The 16,777-nt window shown below is 37.1% G+C and overlaps 1 protein-coding gene across 1 annotated transcript in view; it reads right to left on the reverse strand.

Moving 5' to 3' along the window:
* Positions 1–4,024: 4,024 nt before the first annotated feature.
* Positions 4,025–16,777, reverse strand: part of LOC121155416 (natural killer cells antigen CD94-like) — a 30,628-nt gene continuing 17,875 nt past the window's right edge. Inside the window, exons 6-9 of the mRNA XM_040978712.1 lie at positions 6,641–6,739; positions 5,759–5,910; positions 4,862–4,989; positions 4,025–4,182 (exon numbers count right to left, since the gene is read on the reverse strand). Of these exons, the coding sequence (XP_040834646.1) occupies positions 4,056–4,182; positions 4,862–4,989; positions 5,759–5,910; positions 6,641–6,739 (506 nt within the window). The 3' untranslated portion in view covers positions 4,025–4,055. The remainder of the gene's footprint in view (positions 4,183–4,861; positions 4,990–5,758; positions 5,911–6,640; positions 6,740–16,777) is intronic.

Here is a 16,777-nt window from a genome sequence, read left to right on the forward strand (position 1 = left end):
GTAGTATAAAAAGACACACCAAGTCATTACGTAAGGTTCATGATACACTTGGAAAATGTGTCTGGGAAGTTATCTCCAGTACTGTGCAGAGAGCATTACACATGATGAAGAAATTGACATGATAAACAATTGCATTAGGCCCAATACATTCCCCCAGTGAGGTCTGGAAAAGTTGGCCTTTATTTCCATTGTGACATAGACTTTATGGCTAAGACTCCAACACACACAGACAGCACCAGGCAACCAATCCACAGAATCACTGCCATAAATTTCCATGAAGATGGAGCAGGAACATCTATGCCAAGAGACAAACAAGCCATATGATGCCAGCTTTCCAAGATTTGCTCAGAGTCCTGCATTTATTCAGTATAATAAATAACATAGCGTGTCTTGTCCCCTAAAAATAGGCACAAAACAATAACATGACTCATTCTGTGTGAGTTAATTTCTGAATTTAAATGTAATTGGATTTTTTCATTCTTTGTATGTTTTCCTCTAGTAGTTAAAATGTCTGAAATCTTTCATTGAAGTCTCATCTGTTTAAATGTGAGTTTTGCAATAAATTTCATAGAGCCTACTTTCTTCTTCTTCTGGATACAGTTTTCTGAACAGTATTTGTTAAGCATTCTATTCCTCATTATTTGTGGGGGTTTTTTCTCTCTCCTTTTTTTCTTACAATAAGGTTTTTATGCAGGTGATATCATTTCCGGGATCTTTTTGTTCTGTGGTCCTATAAGTCAGGGTCAGTGTTTACATCACTGTTATCCTGTTTTAATTGCTGAACCTCTGATATATATTTAGAAATTATTAACTATGACATAACCAATCTTGCTATTGTTAATCAAGATTGCTATGACTATTTGTTGCCATCAGTGGCTCCAGATGAATTTCAGAATTATTTTTCTGTTTATGTGAAGATGCCATAGAAATTTTGATAGGGGCTACATTCTCTCTGTAGATCACTTTGTAGCAAGAACATTTTAACAACATTAATACTTTTACTTCGTGCATGCGAATGTCTTTCCGTTTGTCTATGTTCTCCAATTTCCTTCATCAAAGTTTTGTGGTTTTCAGCATACAAGTCATTATCTGTTTCTCTAATGAAATTTATTCCTATTTCACATTTAATATTATTACAAATAAGTTTTTAAGTTCCTTTTGACTTAAATTTTAGACTATGATTTCTAGTACTTTGTTGAATAGTAATGGTGACCGTGATGACCGTTGCCTTGTACTGGATTTAGAGAGAATATCTTAGATTAGACGTTAATTGTAGGTATTTCACATTTGGCCTTTATTTTGTTAAGCTCCTTTTACACATGTTCTGTTCAGAATTATCATGAATTTTGTAAAATATTTTCTCTGCATTTCTTGAGAACGCCATGTTCTGTTTGTCTCTGCTTTTGTTGATGTGTGCTACTATGACATTATAGGAACACATTTCATTCCGTTTCTTTCAGCTACACTTTGAACATATTGTTAAATTCAGTCTGCGAGTGTATTTGTGGTTATGTTCACCAGTGACTTTGAGTTGTCACTGATGTCATTGGCTTCAGTGTCAGAGTGATGACCTTCAAAAACGCATCACATCTTGCTCTATTTTGGTGGGCAGGTCAACAAAATTCTTTATTGAAAACTCAGTATGTGGGTCCGGTGAGGTGGCCTAGCAGCTAGATTCTACATGTTGCAGGTGCAGGGATGCCTTAGAGGCACTGGTTGGAGTCCCTGTGGCCCCGTTTCCCACACAGCTCCCTGCCTGTGGCCTGTTGAGGATAGTCCAAAGATTTGGGACCCAGCACCCTCGTGGGAGACCTGGAGGAGACTCCTGGCTCCTGGCTTCAGATCAGGTAAGCTATGGCCATTGTGGCCACTTGGGGAGTGATTCCATGGACAGAAGATCTTCCTCTCTGGCTCTCTTTCTCCTTGTATATCTAACTTTCCAATAAAAATAAATAAATAAATTGTATTTTTTTAAAAGGCTTAGTATCTAACTCACCTGTGAAACCACATGGCACCTTTTTTTATATACACTAATGATAAGAAATGTTCTAATTATTTACTTATTTTAAGTTTTTAGAGAGGGAATGATTGTCCATAACAGCTTCACTTGGGCCAAGCCAAAGTCAGAAACCCATAATTCAATCTGCATTTTCCATATGATAAGTAGGAACTAATAGCCTATGCCATTCACCTGCTCTTTCCAAAAGTCTACACTAACAGCAGCTGTCACTTAAAGTGGAGCCAAAGCTAGAGCCCGAACATTCTGATATGACACAGAGGATGCATCAAATGCCCACCTACCCATTTGTTCTTGATGTTGGTCTTTAAACATTTTTAAACGTCATAGCAAAAGCATACATTACAAATGCAAAATTGGCAAGGTAGAATTATACCACACACAAAACAAGTGTCTGCACAGTACAAATCTTGAACAAAAGAATCTACAAAATTGTAGATACCACATATCTGATCAGGAGTAACATCTAAAATTGTATATAGCTCAAAAGCAATAATAATTATGAAATAATGGCAGTGATAACAGTAATAATATATTAATGACTTCACTTAAAAATTATCAACAAGAGGCTGATGTGATGGCATAACAGGCTTATCATCAGTCTATGCACCAATCCAAGCCCAGCTGGTCCACTTCCCAGTCCAGCTCCAGGCAATGCCTGAGAAAGCAGAGGAGGACAGTCCTGGTCCTTGGGCCTCAGTATCCACTCGAGAGACCTGGAAGAGTCTCCGGGCTTCAGATGTCCCAGCTCTGCTTGTTGCAACCATTTAGGAAGTGAACCAGAGACTGGAAGATCAATCTCCCTCTCTCTAAACACTTCAAGTTCAATAAATAAGTCCTTTAAATTTTTCAAAACAAGCAACATATGCAGAAAATATCACTGTTTTCATTACATGAAATAACTATCTTTATTGGAAAGCAGTGTCTCACACCAACTTGACAGAGACTCAAGTTAATTTGTTTCCATTTCTTTCACGATTGTGGTGTTTCTCCTGTCATTGACATTGCAAACAAACCACTAAGTACACAAAACACACAATCCTAAAAGTCGAGAAGCATTTACTAAGTATTGTCTAAAAAGATACTCATTCTCACCTCCCATGTTCCTTTTCAAGCCAAGAAGTGCTTTTACATTTTCTGAGTTTTAACATTTTTAAGCCACTACTTGCCAAATATGTGAAAAATATCATTCTGTAAAGGTTATGGGCATGCTAATGTCCTTATAAGTTATATATATATATACATATACATATAAGTTATACATATATATATACATAACTCTATATATATATAGAGAGAGAGATTCATGAGGAAGAGGAGGAGGATAATTCAGAAAATATCAAAAACTAGTATTCAAACTGACATACATGGACATTGTGACTTAATTTGAATGGTTTTAAATATTTTGGAATCCTTGAAATTCTAATCATCACAGACTGACCCCCATCTTCATTTCTTTCTACTTTTTGTTTATTTTTTATTTTCATACTCTTTGAAAAGCAGTGAAACAAACAGAGAGAGAGAGAGACAAAGTCCATCTGCTGGTTCAACACCAAAAGACTCATAATCACCAGCACTGAGACAGGGAGCTAGAAGCACAGGACTCCATCCAAATTTCCCATGTGAGTGCTGCAGAACCAACCACTTCAGCCACCACCTGCTGTCTCCCAAATGCATCAGCTGCAATCTGAGTCAGAGGCAGAGCAAGCAGCATGGGAACCAGGCACTCTGATTGGGATGCAGACACGCAGGTGCTGAAACAGCTGCAGCACAGCACCAAATCTTCAAAGTTTTCAAACTTCATCCTTCCAAGCTTACTGCTCTTCGTGTCAGGTTCTCTATCAAGATAGCTTATGTTTGAATCTTTTGGTTATTAAACTTCAGATAAATTAATGTTGTGTTTGTTGTGAATAATTTGCATGGGATTTAACACTCTAAAGACACATGTTTCCACATAATCATTGACTTTCTTTAATGAAGTAAAAAAATTATCTCAGAAAACTTTCACCATTTCCTTTATTTTTAAACCTTTAAAAGTTTAATGTCCATAGGTTGTCTTCTTACACATACAATGCACATGCTCTTCACAACTCCCATCAATTAACCTGGCATTTCTAATAAATTTACACTGATTATACGTATTGTTAGGTTTATTTAATCCAAGCCTGGAAGAGAAAAGAATTTAGATTATAGATTAAAATTTATTTGGCACTTCATTGCATTCAAGCGAAGTTACTCCCAATTTATTAAGTATTAAAGGAATATAATAAGAGTATTTGATCCATTCAAAAGCAAGCAAACAGATCTCAGAGAAGGGAGCCTCAAAACAATATCTCTCTGCTAAGTCACTAACATAGTAAATGGCAAATGTAAGGTAGATATTGCAAAAATATCTGAAAGTTACTTTCATTCCAATTTTGGTATATCTGCTGTCGAAGCAAGCACTATTTGTGAATTTCAACCCCTTCCTTATAGCCTCTTATACCTTATAAGGCTCCTCAATGTTTTGGATCACCTAACTACTGATAGTGTAACCACTTTTATGTTTTACAATACTCTGTACATACTAGGTTACTAACATTGTAAACATTAGAAATAAACAAAGATTAAAAATAAAGAGAACAGCAAAGGCTTCTTAAGATGTCATCAGACATTGCTTGAGTAACTTCTTAGCATGCTGCTAACACAATTTTGCTTTACTCTCTTCCACCTCATCCTATTTTCTCTTTTTAATTGTATCATGGAACCACAAGACCAAAGAATTTTACATCTCATCATATGTCATTAATTAATCAACATGACAGTCCTACAATTAGTACTCCAAAATACTAGGAGCATACTTACTTGTCCAACGTAAAGGCTGAGCCATCCAGCCAAGCCCACTTCATTTGGCTGCTATTGAAGTACAAACTGATCCCCAAGTTTTTCTCATTCATATGACATTCCCTTTTTGACAATCTTGCTAAAAACCTCTGGATGCAATAAGTACAGAAAAAAAATATATGTCTGATGTCATTCATTCATTGGCTGAGTACATAAAGATTGAGAAATCTTCATTGCTATGGAGAACTTTCATTTTGTCTGGAAAATCAACTGTGATAAAACCGCACTCAAGATTTGTTTCCCACCAACAACTACAAACATATTAATTCATTAATCAACCATTATGAACGTTTTTATCATATTCTGCACTTATACTAGATATTGAGTATGCAAGGTCAGTAAATAGTCACGTTAAATAAGAATCTAAGAGGAAAGCATATGGTTAAGCAATGTCTGAAAAGGGAAGTGCAGGGTCCAACGGCAGCACTTGTCAAGGACTCTCACAAGACCAGGTGATCACAAAATGTGTGCAGGTGTTCTGATTCTATGATAACCGAGGTTTAGCAGAGAAAATGTCAAGGATCAGAGGGAAAGAGTCCAGTTGGAGCACACTGAATTACACTTTAGGGAACACATAAATGAACACACAGAACTGGACGTGATGGGAAGCCACTGGTAAGGAAGGAGACTGAGGAGAGAAGCAAGAGTTCAGATGAGAATCAATTTTGCACAAAGGCTTCAGACTAGGAGCCTTCACTGCGAACCCGGGCAGGGCTGATGAAAAAGAACAGCATCACCAGAGTAGCATATGATGCTCCCTGTGTGGGAACAGCTAGAAAAAAGACATATAGTCTTTTTCAAAAAAAAATGTCTCCTGGAGAAGATGACTAAATGTAAGAAACGTACACTTGTCCTTACCAGCTCTTCTTCCACGTTTAACTTAAGAAAGCTTGAACGTGACTCTGAACAGTAGCGTTGACAATCTCTCCATGGAATCAGATTTCTAGAAAAGGAGTAGCAGTACTTCCCATGCTGCTGCCAGTTCTCATCACAGGGCTGACACCGCGAGGCTAAAGAAAAGATCAGAATATGCCTAGGTGCCTTATGACAGCATTTCTAGTTTAAACTGCTGGTGTGGTAATTGCATGGAAAGTAAGCCATACATAAACTAAGGGATAAAATATATTCACACAAAATGATATGGCTCCCTGCTAACTCATTTCAATCATAGTAAGATGACAACTCCATGGCTAAAGCCTTGCCTTGCAAGCACCAGGATCCCAAATGGGCTCCAGCTCATGTCCCAGTTGCTCCAATTCATGCATAGCTTCCTTTTGTGGTTTCTAAAGCTGTGGATGATGGGCCAAAGCATTGGGACTCTGCACTGGTTTGGAAGACTCTGGGGAAGCTCCTGGCTGCTAGCTTTGGATCAGCTCAGCTTCCACCATTGTAGCCACTTGCTTAGCGAACAAGCAGATGGCAGATCTTTGTCTCTCCTTCCCTCTGTAAATCTGATCTGCCTTTCCAATAAAAAAATAAATATTGTTAAAAGATGCATATAAATACTAAGATACAATGGGATAGCAAAAGAATACCAAAAGGACAGTTGTTATCAAGTCAGCACTACCAATAACTCCAAATTTACATGGCTTCTTAGGGAACATACTTAGTCTAAACATACTACACAATGCACTGTGGATATACAGTACTTGCTGATTCACTCATCTACATTTTCATTCACACAAATGGTTATTTTCTAACACCTCGAATCCTCCTGATGCTATTCTTAAATACATTTACCTTTTGTTGGTGGCTGTTGAGTCTCTGAATTTCCTGAAATCAATTCTTTTGGATCTCTTTCCTCGCTAAATGTGAGATTTCTTGAATTGCTCTCTGCTACTAAGAAATAAATCACAAACATCACTTTGCTTCATTGCATTTAAAGTAAAATAAACTTGATATGACATGAAACGGAGGTATTTGTAATATTGTAAAGAGACTATAGCATTATCAATGACTTATAAGCAATGCAATTATCTGGACAAGATCTGCAAACCAATATAATAATACAAGCTTCACATGAAAATTGACAGTAGAAATTAACATAATAACCTCAGAAAAATTTATTCTGTTTAGGAAAATTCTGAAGATTTCTGTGAGGTCAATTATGTGGTGAAGAATAACAGGCAGTAAAATTAAAGATGCTACAGATAGGAGCAGGCATTCAGATTCGCAGTTAAATGCCAGGATCACATATCATAGGGATTAGGTTCATTTCGGTCCAGCTCTTGAGTCCAGCTTCCTGATAAACACACATAAAACTCAGAAGATGATGGCTCGGGTACTTAGTACCCTTCTACCTATGGGAGGCACCCAAGTGCAGGACCTATTTCCTGGAGTCAGCCCAGTCCGACCTCCCTGTAGTGGCCCTGTGGAAAGTGAATCAGCAAACGGGAGTGTGCTCCCACCATCTTGTTTCTTTACTCAGAGCAACAAATTTAAAAATAATTTTTAAAATTTGGGGGCCTATCCAGGAGCACGGCATGTTATTCCATCTTTTGAGGTTTTGTTCAATTTCCTTTTTAAATAGTTTGTAGTTTTCTTCGAATAGGTCTCCTACGCTTTTGGTTAGATTTATTCCCAAATACTTCATACTTCTCTCTGCTATTTTGAATGGTATCCTGTTCATTGCAGCACAATCAGTAATTGCAAAAACATGGAAGCAACCAAAATGCCCATCAGCAGAAGATTGGATAAGAAAGCTTTGGTTCATCTACTCCATGGAATACTACTCAGCTATTAAAAAAAACAAAATGCAGTTCTTTGTGGCTAAATGGGCACAGCTGGAAACTATAATGCTAAGGGAAATGAGCGAATCCCAAAAGATTAGATACCACATGTTTGCCTTGATTTAACCTGTAATTTTTTGTTTGGTTGTTTGTTATTTTTTGAACCTGTCATTGATACTGTCTCAACCCAGATGTTTCGAAGAATGGAACTTGCATTATTTTTAACATATTGTTTACCCAATACTATGTCAATTAATTCCATAATGTTGTATATTGATACTGAGGCCTTGTTGGGGCTTTTAACTGACCAGATCTTTACTCTGTTAGACCTATCTTCAGACCATAGAAGGTCTCCCCAAGAGGCCACTGAACTTATCTGGACAATAAGACGCTGAACTTTATGCTAGGCATGTGTTTGCAAGTAATGAATCTCAACTGAACTTGAACTATGGTTATGCAACAAGGTGGAGGAATCCACCATGGGGGGAGGGGTATGGGAGGGGTGGGGGGAATCCCCAGCGCCTATAAAACTGTACTACATAATACAATGTAAGCAACAATAAAAAAAAAAAATTGGGGGGCCTACATGGTGTCTCAAGAGGTTTAAGCTGCCAGCTTCAATGATTCATCACATTTTGAGGAACCAATTCAGGTCCAGGAGCTCTGCTTTCTGTCCATCTCCCAGCTGATGCAACTGGGAAAGCTGACGATGACAGCTTAGCCACGAACTTTGCAGTCATTTGAGGGATAAAATTCAAATAGAAGACTTTTCTCTCCACCTCTCTCAAATAAATCTTCAAAATAATTTTTAAGATAACATTTTTAAAATAACAAATAAGAAGGAAATGAGCCAAAAAATTTTTAAAAAGAAGATAGAAAATTCCAGGTAGATGAGATCAAAGCAACGATCCCAAGAATTAAAGAATAAGAGCAGAATACTTTGATGTGGTTCTGGAGATGATCTCCTGGTGCCAAGACCAGGACTGAAACACAATCATGCCTAGGAAATGAGAATGGTGATAAAACATTCATGACATTCAAGAGATCAACAATAAATAAGTTCACTTCTTCTGTCATGGAGACTTACATCGCTTGGCCAGGATTCCAACAGAAGAAAGGAGGCCCAGGCAGACCAGACTCAAAGACACTGCCGTTAACTTCCATAGCAACAGTGGAGCAGAGACACCTATAACAAAGAAATAAGTAGTGCAATATGATCTTCTAGGAGTTGACTCACAGGTGTTATAAATTATTTCATGATCAAACTCCAAAGAGATTTATACACCTTGGACTAGGAAAATTCTGTTTTGCACACTTTGCATACAATGTTCTGAATTGATGGTCTTGATGTAAATTTATTTATTTATTTATTTAACCTTCTTGAAATAAAATATTTTAAAGTTATTTGGAATACTTTATTAATTTTACCAATGATGGAAGAAAAATTAAAAATCATATCACTAGTTACTCCCAACAGCACATGGAACATTCCCAGCACAGATTCTATGGGAGGTCACAAAAAAGAGGCTCAACAAATTAGAGAGAATAGAAATCAACTTGAGTGTTTTTTCTGACCAGAATGTAAATAGTCCAGAAATCCATAAAAAGAATGTTGTGAACAACAAGAATATATGTGAATTACAGAGCATCCTCTTGAATAAACCAATGGCTCAGGCAAGAAGTCCATGGGGATAGTTTAAAATATCTTGAAACATACTGAAATGAAAAGCAGCATCCTACAACCTATGTGATGAAACAAAAGCAACAACCACGGTGGACTGCTGACAATCACCACGAACAGCTGTTCAGCAACAGGTTTGATGAGCTAGAAGACATGAACAAACTTTTTGACATGTACAGCTTACTCAGCTTGGATCATGAGGAAATAAACAACAGACCAAACACAGGCGGTGAAAGTGAATCAGTAGTACCAATTTTTAAAAATCTCCCATCATCTCCCAGTCAGGCTATCTTCACTGATGAATCCTACCAAACTAACAGCACTCCTTCTGAAGCTATTTAAACATTAGAAGAGAAAAGCGTTCATCTAAAATCATCCTAGAAGAACAGAATTACCCGGATGACAAAGCTAGACAAGGACATAAGAAAAAAGGAAGCTACAGGTCAGTATCCTTGATGGCACAGATGTGAAAATCCGAAACAATGTAGTAGCCACACAAATAGAAGAGTACATTGATAGATAATTCATCACAATCTAGTGGGATAGATTCCAGGGATGCGGGCACTGTTCAGCAAACATAAATCAATATCTGTGATACATCACATCAACAGAGTGAAAAACAAAGTAGCATGATCACCCAACAAGGCAGAAAGAAAACTTGATAAAATTCAACATCCCTTCATGATAAAATTCTGACCAAATTAATCATAAAAAGAATTGTCTCAACATAAGAAGGCTACATTCAAGAAGTCATTAGCTAACACAAATTTCTAATTTTTTCATTTAGAGGGAATAATTTTCATATGTATTATATGAACAGCTTTAAGAGCATAATGCTAACACCATTGTAAACATAATGCTTTAAGAGCAAAATGATAAATACCATTATACTTTTTACCAAAAATATAAACAGCGGTGTGACAAGTAAATGATGAGATTAAATGAAAGTGAGGGAGAGGTATAATTATGTAAAATACTGTTTCAAATACACATACATGTGATGATGGCAGGTATGATTTTATCAATTAAATAGAAATAATTAGCCACAACACAGGAGCTATGAATCAATGCCTGAATTACCCTTGGTTCTCAAATTAGTCATTGTAGTTACTTGATTGTGTCAAAAGAAAAATTAGGTCAAATGAGATAACTTTAGGCAAAGTCTCTACTCAAGAAGTCTTTATTTAATCTGTATTACTAAGATCATAGGGAACAATGCATACCTTTCTAAGTCCACATTCACCTTCATCTAAATAAGATTACAGTTGTGCCTGTGCATAAAAGTTTGTCCATTTGCAGTTTTAATTAAGGATATATTTTAGACAGTGTTTTAAAGCAGGGGTAGGGGCACCTGCTTTCCATACCAGAGTGTCTGATTCTGATCCCTGCTTCCTGCTCATGTCACCCTGGGCGGCAAGCATGCCTCAGGTGCTTGAATCCTGCCACCCACATTGCAGATCTAGACTGAGCTCCAGGTCTCTGGCCTCAGGCTGGCCCAGCCCCACTTGTTCAGATATTTGGGGAGTAAGCAGCAAACGGAACGTGTCCAGCTTTACCTATCCATCTGTCTTGATCATGGTTCCAAGCAAATGCAATGATAATTATTTTTTTTAATTACACATGATGTAAAGTAATACCATGAAATAAAAAGTCACGAACCTTGACGCCTGACACTGGTGGTCCCTTTGATTTCAGCCACAACAGGTGTTCTCAGCAGATGGGATGGATATTGAATTTGACATTCAGAATGTGGCCCCTTTCTTCCTCTCATCTCTGAGAATCAGGTAAAAAAAAAAAGTTGAACAAAAATTTAAATTTCTTGGATAAGCAACCACTGAAATACATGATATAAATGGATTACTCTTGTTTAAGTCCAACATAAAATTTGAACTTCTTTTCAAGTTACAGAACATTGCCACATAAAACTTCTCCAATCTCAAGTTAAATTTTCTCTACAGAAGGACTGATGTGATCGTATTTGGAATGAAGTAAATCCCTATTCCAGGCCAGGGAATACAACTCTGTATAACAATTTCTTTTTCTTAAATTTCTGTAGACATACTTCTATTTCTCTTGATTTTTAAAAGAAAATAAAGTTGCAGTCCAATCTTTAAAAATGATTATCAACTGTAAATTCTTACAGTATACCATTTGGGACATTTCACTCGAACACTTTTGAATTATGAATAGCATCATATGAGCCTAGATGGTAACCAGTGAAAATAAATAAAATTTTAAATACAGATTAGAATCAGGACCCTCCCTCCCGTGCTTCTCCCACCACATTGCAGCCCCTATCATCCACACTCACAAGCTCCACTTGAAAGCTCTCTTCTGCTCTCTGCACTTACAACTCCTCCTCGGCGCTACCTGCTGCCAGGAAGCCTCTTCCTTCTGATGTTGTTCATGTTTATGCTTTGTCCTCCAATACCGACCAATCAGGCAAGTATTTCAAATGTCAAATCCTACCTCTTTTACAACATCTTCAAATATGTCAGTAAGAGAGCCTGTCTTCCTCCATGATTCCACTTACTTTACACATTCCTGCTGCATTCAGTCTTCACCTTCCTTTCTACTCTGTGCCAGCTCTTCACTGTGATGCACTTGGAAACAGAACTAGTTTGCTTTTTGAGGGTTTGGGGTTGTTGTTTTTTTTAATTCTTTTTTCTCATGATACAAATCTAGGCTCAGAATTTCCCTCTCACCCTCCTACACTCTCTCCCACCCCACTGTTTTTCCCTAGAGTTTTTCACTGTTTTTCACAGAGTTTAGTGCCTCAACAACAGACACAAGTCCATCATTCTTCTACCTAAGCGTAGGTATAGAGAATGGCATAATATTGAAAGATTTTGTTACCGCCACAGTTGTTTCTTTGTTCAGTTGGTGAGCTTAAAGATTCCAACAGCTGGTGCTTTAGATCAAATTAGGTATTTTACATACTAAATTCATTATAACTCACCCAAAAAAAACCTGAAAATGTTTCTAAAGATGCTTTGATAATGATAGAAGGCCCCCAAATGCACGGGTTCTTGGTGTAATTCTTAAAGTGTGAATCAGCTGGAGGGTCTCTCTGAATTTTTCCCAGCGGAATTTTTGGTTTGTTTATGTCCTCCAAATATTTTATCACCAAGATATCAAGATTTCATTTTCAATTTTCCCTCATAAACATAACTGTGATTTATCATGAGAAGGCACAATATATTCAAGTCTGCATTTTCTCATTTATTTCTCTATTGATCCTCCCCCTCTCTCTCTGAATCCACATTTACTTTTCTCTAAATCTTTTTATCACCATCCATCTTCTGTTGATTTACTGAAAACTATATAAACACTGGGCTTTGAATAAATAAATAATACCTTGAAAAAATATAAGTACCTGATTTTCAGAGGAATGAAGAATGATCTTTGCAGAATATATAGTTCCTGGAAAGAAGGTATCCTAATATTTGCCACAAAAGTTGCACTTAAGAATTCTTCATGAGTCTTGACATAAAATTCAAGACTGATTTCAAACACCAAACAATAAATGCATGACAGATTGTGTGTCAGTCTGTCTCGTGTGAAAAACTAAACAGGTGAGCACAGGATGCAAGAATGAATAAGAGCTCCCTAGACAGAACCACACAGGAAACAGTTACATCTCAGAGTGTAACCAGGGTGGGAGTCTTTCTTGCACCAATCTGGCCCTTATTTACTATAAATGCCTGTTACATTTGGAGGAATGATCAAGCTGCTTTTCACTTGATTCCTGGGTTTTCAGAGTTCATGAATCAGGGCGCTATCTATCAGGACCATCAGTCCAGTCACTGTCGTCCCTTTTTCACGTCTCTACAAGCGATTATTAAACATCAGAGCCTACTTTCAACCCACTGTTCTAGAAGGCAGGGCATCAAAGCTAATGTTTTTAATATCAGTTTCTCATCTCTCTCCCAAAAAAATAAATACGAAATATAAGTCTTCACTTACTTTCAAAATTTCCACAGAATCCAATATCCCCATCTTCACAATACAAATCTTGGGTTTTATGTCCAACAAAGAGTTCCCTGTTTGTCTACCTCTCTCTTTGATTTTCGAAATTTTGTTTTTATTTATTTCAGAGACATAGAGTTACATAGACATGCAATTGGACAAATCCGAAGACGGCATCCCCACCAGAGACAAAAAAATAAAAAAGCACACACACAGAAAATGAGAAAGCAATTTTGATATCAAAACAGATATGTGACTTTCAAGTCTTCAGCATAAAACACCAGAAAACCCTGTCTGTCATCGCCGTGACCTCACGTTATCTGAGGACTGCTCTCCTTCCCGGTGAGGTTTCCTGTATTCCCTTGATGTGTTACAACTTTGACAGTTTTATGGCACATACTGAACCAGCACCCATATGGGATCCAAAACGCCGTCACACCAGGCCCAACATAAACTGATTTAAAACTTTTCCTTCTCTGGGCCACACTGAATCTCTGTATGAGAGTCAAGAGATCGTTGCATGACAGATAACAACATAATGGTTTAAATATACACATATCATACGTAGCCTACTATGGATTTTCTACTCTGTAATACTGAAAGGATGCAGATGAACAAGGTAGTTCTTTTAACTACTGTTGCACAACCATTTCCAATGACTTATTTATTCACTGAGCAATTCATTTTAATCTACGTAATACATAATGTTTTTGTAGCTTTTGGATTACGAAAGTGAGCAAATATGGTTGAAAGCTACAGTACTTTAGATAAGAATAGGCACTGAAACAATGGAAAGGCTTTCATGAAACTGACAGAAAAAGTAGTGTACATGCAAGAGGAAAGAAGGTACAGGATCTAAAGAAAAGAGTAAGATGGTTATTATTACTATTTTGCATGAAAGGCAGATAGAAAGAGTGAGAAAGATGGGGATACCTTTTCTTCAGCTAGTTTACTCCCTAGCAGCAGGGCTGGACAGGAACCAAGGCAGGAGCTCAAAATTGCAGTCTTCCTCGTGGGTGACAGCGCACAAGTACTTAGGCCATCAAATGCTGCTCTCCAAGCTTGACACAGGGAGTTAGATCAGAAGTGACGGATTCTAGTCTCTGACCGGCGCTCTGAAAGAGAATGTCTATGTCCAAAACTGAAGCTTCATCCCTTACGCCACATTGTACCCAGCAGGGAAGTTTAAAAAGTCTTGGTGTACCAAAAACATTTCTCAAGGATGTTAAATTGGAGAAATTACTAAGTATAAGAAAACAGCTGGGAGAGTGGGAAGGATATAAAATCTGCTAACACAGATGAGTTAATAATTGTGAGGCATGAACGGGCAGAGTATGGGAAAGCAATGATGGTTTAAAGAGGTTCCCTCCTGGAGTCCCTGGCTTCTCTTCCTTGGAACAGGGTAGTGGAGTCACTGAGAGCAGAGAGCTCAGAAAAGTAGGTACAAAGCAGACTGCAGGTGGCCTACACACAAGTTAGTTGTGCCTTTTTTGATTTTCCACTGTTAAGGAAAGACACTTGTTAAATTATGCATTCAAAATTACAGTCAAATTGTAAAGATTTCCATGATTTCAGTATACAAAGTGTTTTAGAAAACTGTAAAACATGTCTGTATTCTGTAAGGATTGAAACAATACTTAACATTTTCTGAAACTTTAAAATTACCTGAAACATAGAAAACAAAAGTTTGGCCATATCATCTCTTCTTTAGTAGCATATCTATAAGAACTAGACCCTTAAGCAATGTAATACTTTTATAATACCTTCCAAAGAAGCAGATATCGTGTGAAATAGTAATACTTTGGCATTGATGATACCATTTTTTTAACAATACAAAGTTCTTACACTATGTTAAAAAATAGACAATAACTGATTGTTTTCTCTCTATTATTTATATCCAATAAATTTGTACTTCAGCACATTATAGCCAAAATATTATTTGACTCTCATAGAATCATAAATTCTGCTTTTTTGCCATTATATAAGCCAATATCTGATCACCATAATTGTATTCATCACTAAGTCAACATTTAACAAAGCCATTATTTGATCATGTAACTGACATCTATACCACACTACATGAGAAATATTCTTTTACATACAAGCGGAATCGACTTACACCTATTTACATATATCCAGGTGTATGTATTATGTAAAACAGCTGAAAAAACAGCTCACTCTCACCTCTTTCTGGAAAATAGTTATGACTCAAGAGTCTTTGAAAATGACTTGCTTTACTCTCTATCTTGTTTGAAGAGAGATACAATGACTATCCCGATTGAACTAACTTCTGATTCTCTGAAGGGAATTCCAAAACTTCCAGTTTTATTTTCATTTTTTTTTTCATTAGAATGATTGAGAGAGAGAGATTACCCACCTCAAATTGACTTCCCAAATTCCCACAATTACCAGGACTGGGCCAGGACAGAGTCAGGACCACATCAACCAAGGCCTCAAAGGTGGATGTCAGGGACAGCCTTATCTGAGCCTTCACATTCTGTCCTCAAGTTCTGTGTGGCAGAAAGCTGGAAACAGAAGCATAGCTAGGATTCAAATACAAGACATTCCAGTACGAGATGTGGATATTTAAAATGGGTCATCTTGCCTGCTGTGCCAACACCAGGATGACCTGGCTTAAATTCACAGAGAAAAACCACATTACAAGAACACTATATTGACTTAAAAACACAAAAATGATTAAAAACAATTTTCCTCAAAGAATTCAGATTAACTCAGAGAGGCAGAAGCATAAGGATCCAATTAAACATGCAGCAAGTCCATGTAGACACTGACCACAGAACCACAGATAATCACGCACCAAATGATGACAGGAAAAGGAAAATAGCAACAACGGCCTCAAAGATCAGACAAATGCTTTTTCAAAACTTTTCTGGTGAAAGTAGTATAAAAAGACACACCAAGTCATTACGTAAGGTTCATGATACACTTGGAAAATGTGTCTGGGAAGTTATCTCCAGTACTGTGCAGAGAGCATTACACATGATGAAGAAATTGACATGATAAACAATTGCATTAGGCCCAATACAGTCTCCCGATGAGGACTGGAAAAGTGGGCTTCTATTTCCAATGTGATTTAGACTTTATGGCTAAGACTCCAACACACACAGACAGCACCAGGCAACCAATCCACAGAATCACTGCCATAAATTTCCATGAAGATGGAGCAGGAACATCTATGCCAAGAGGCAAACAAGCCATATGATGCCAGCTTTCCAAGATTTGCTCAGAGTCCTGCATTTATTCAGTATAATAAATAACATAGCATGTCTTGTCCCCTAAAAATAGGCACAAAACAATAACATGACTCATTCTGTGTGAGTTAATTTCTGAATTTAAATGTAATTGGATTTTTTTTCATTCTTTGTATGTTTTTCTCTAGTAGTTAGAATTTCTGGAATCTTTCATTGAAGTCGCATCTGTTTTAAGGTGAGTATCACACTGAATAAAATAGTCTATTCTTTATCTCTGAATCTTCTT

The sequence above is a fragment of the Ochotona curzoniae genome, unplaced genomic scaffold (assembly GCF_017591425.1).
Source record: "Ochotona curzoniae isolate NIBS_2020 unplaced genomic scaffold, NIBS_Ocur_1.0 contig_2927, whole genome shotgun sequence".
In the NCBI taxonomy this organism is placed as follows: Eukaryota; Metazoa; Chordata; class Mammalia; order Lagomorpha; family Ochotonidae; genus Ochotona; species Ochotona curzoniae.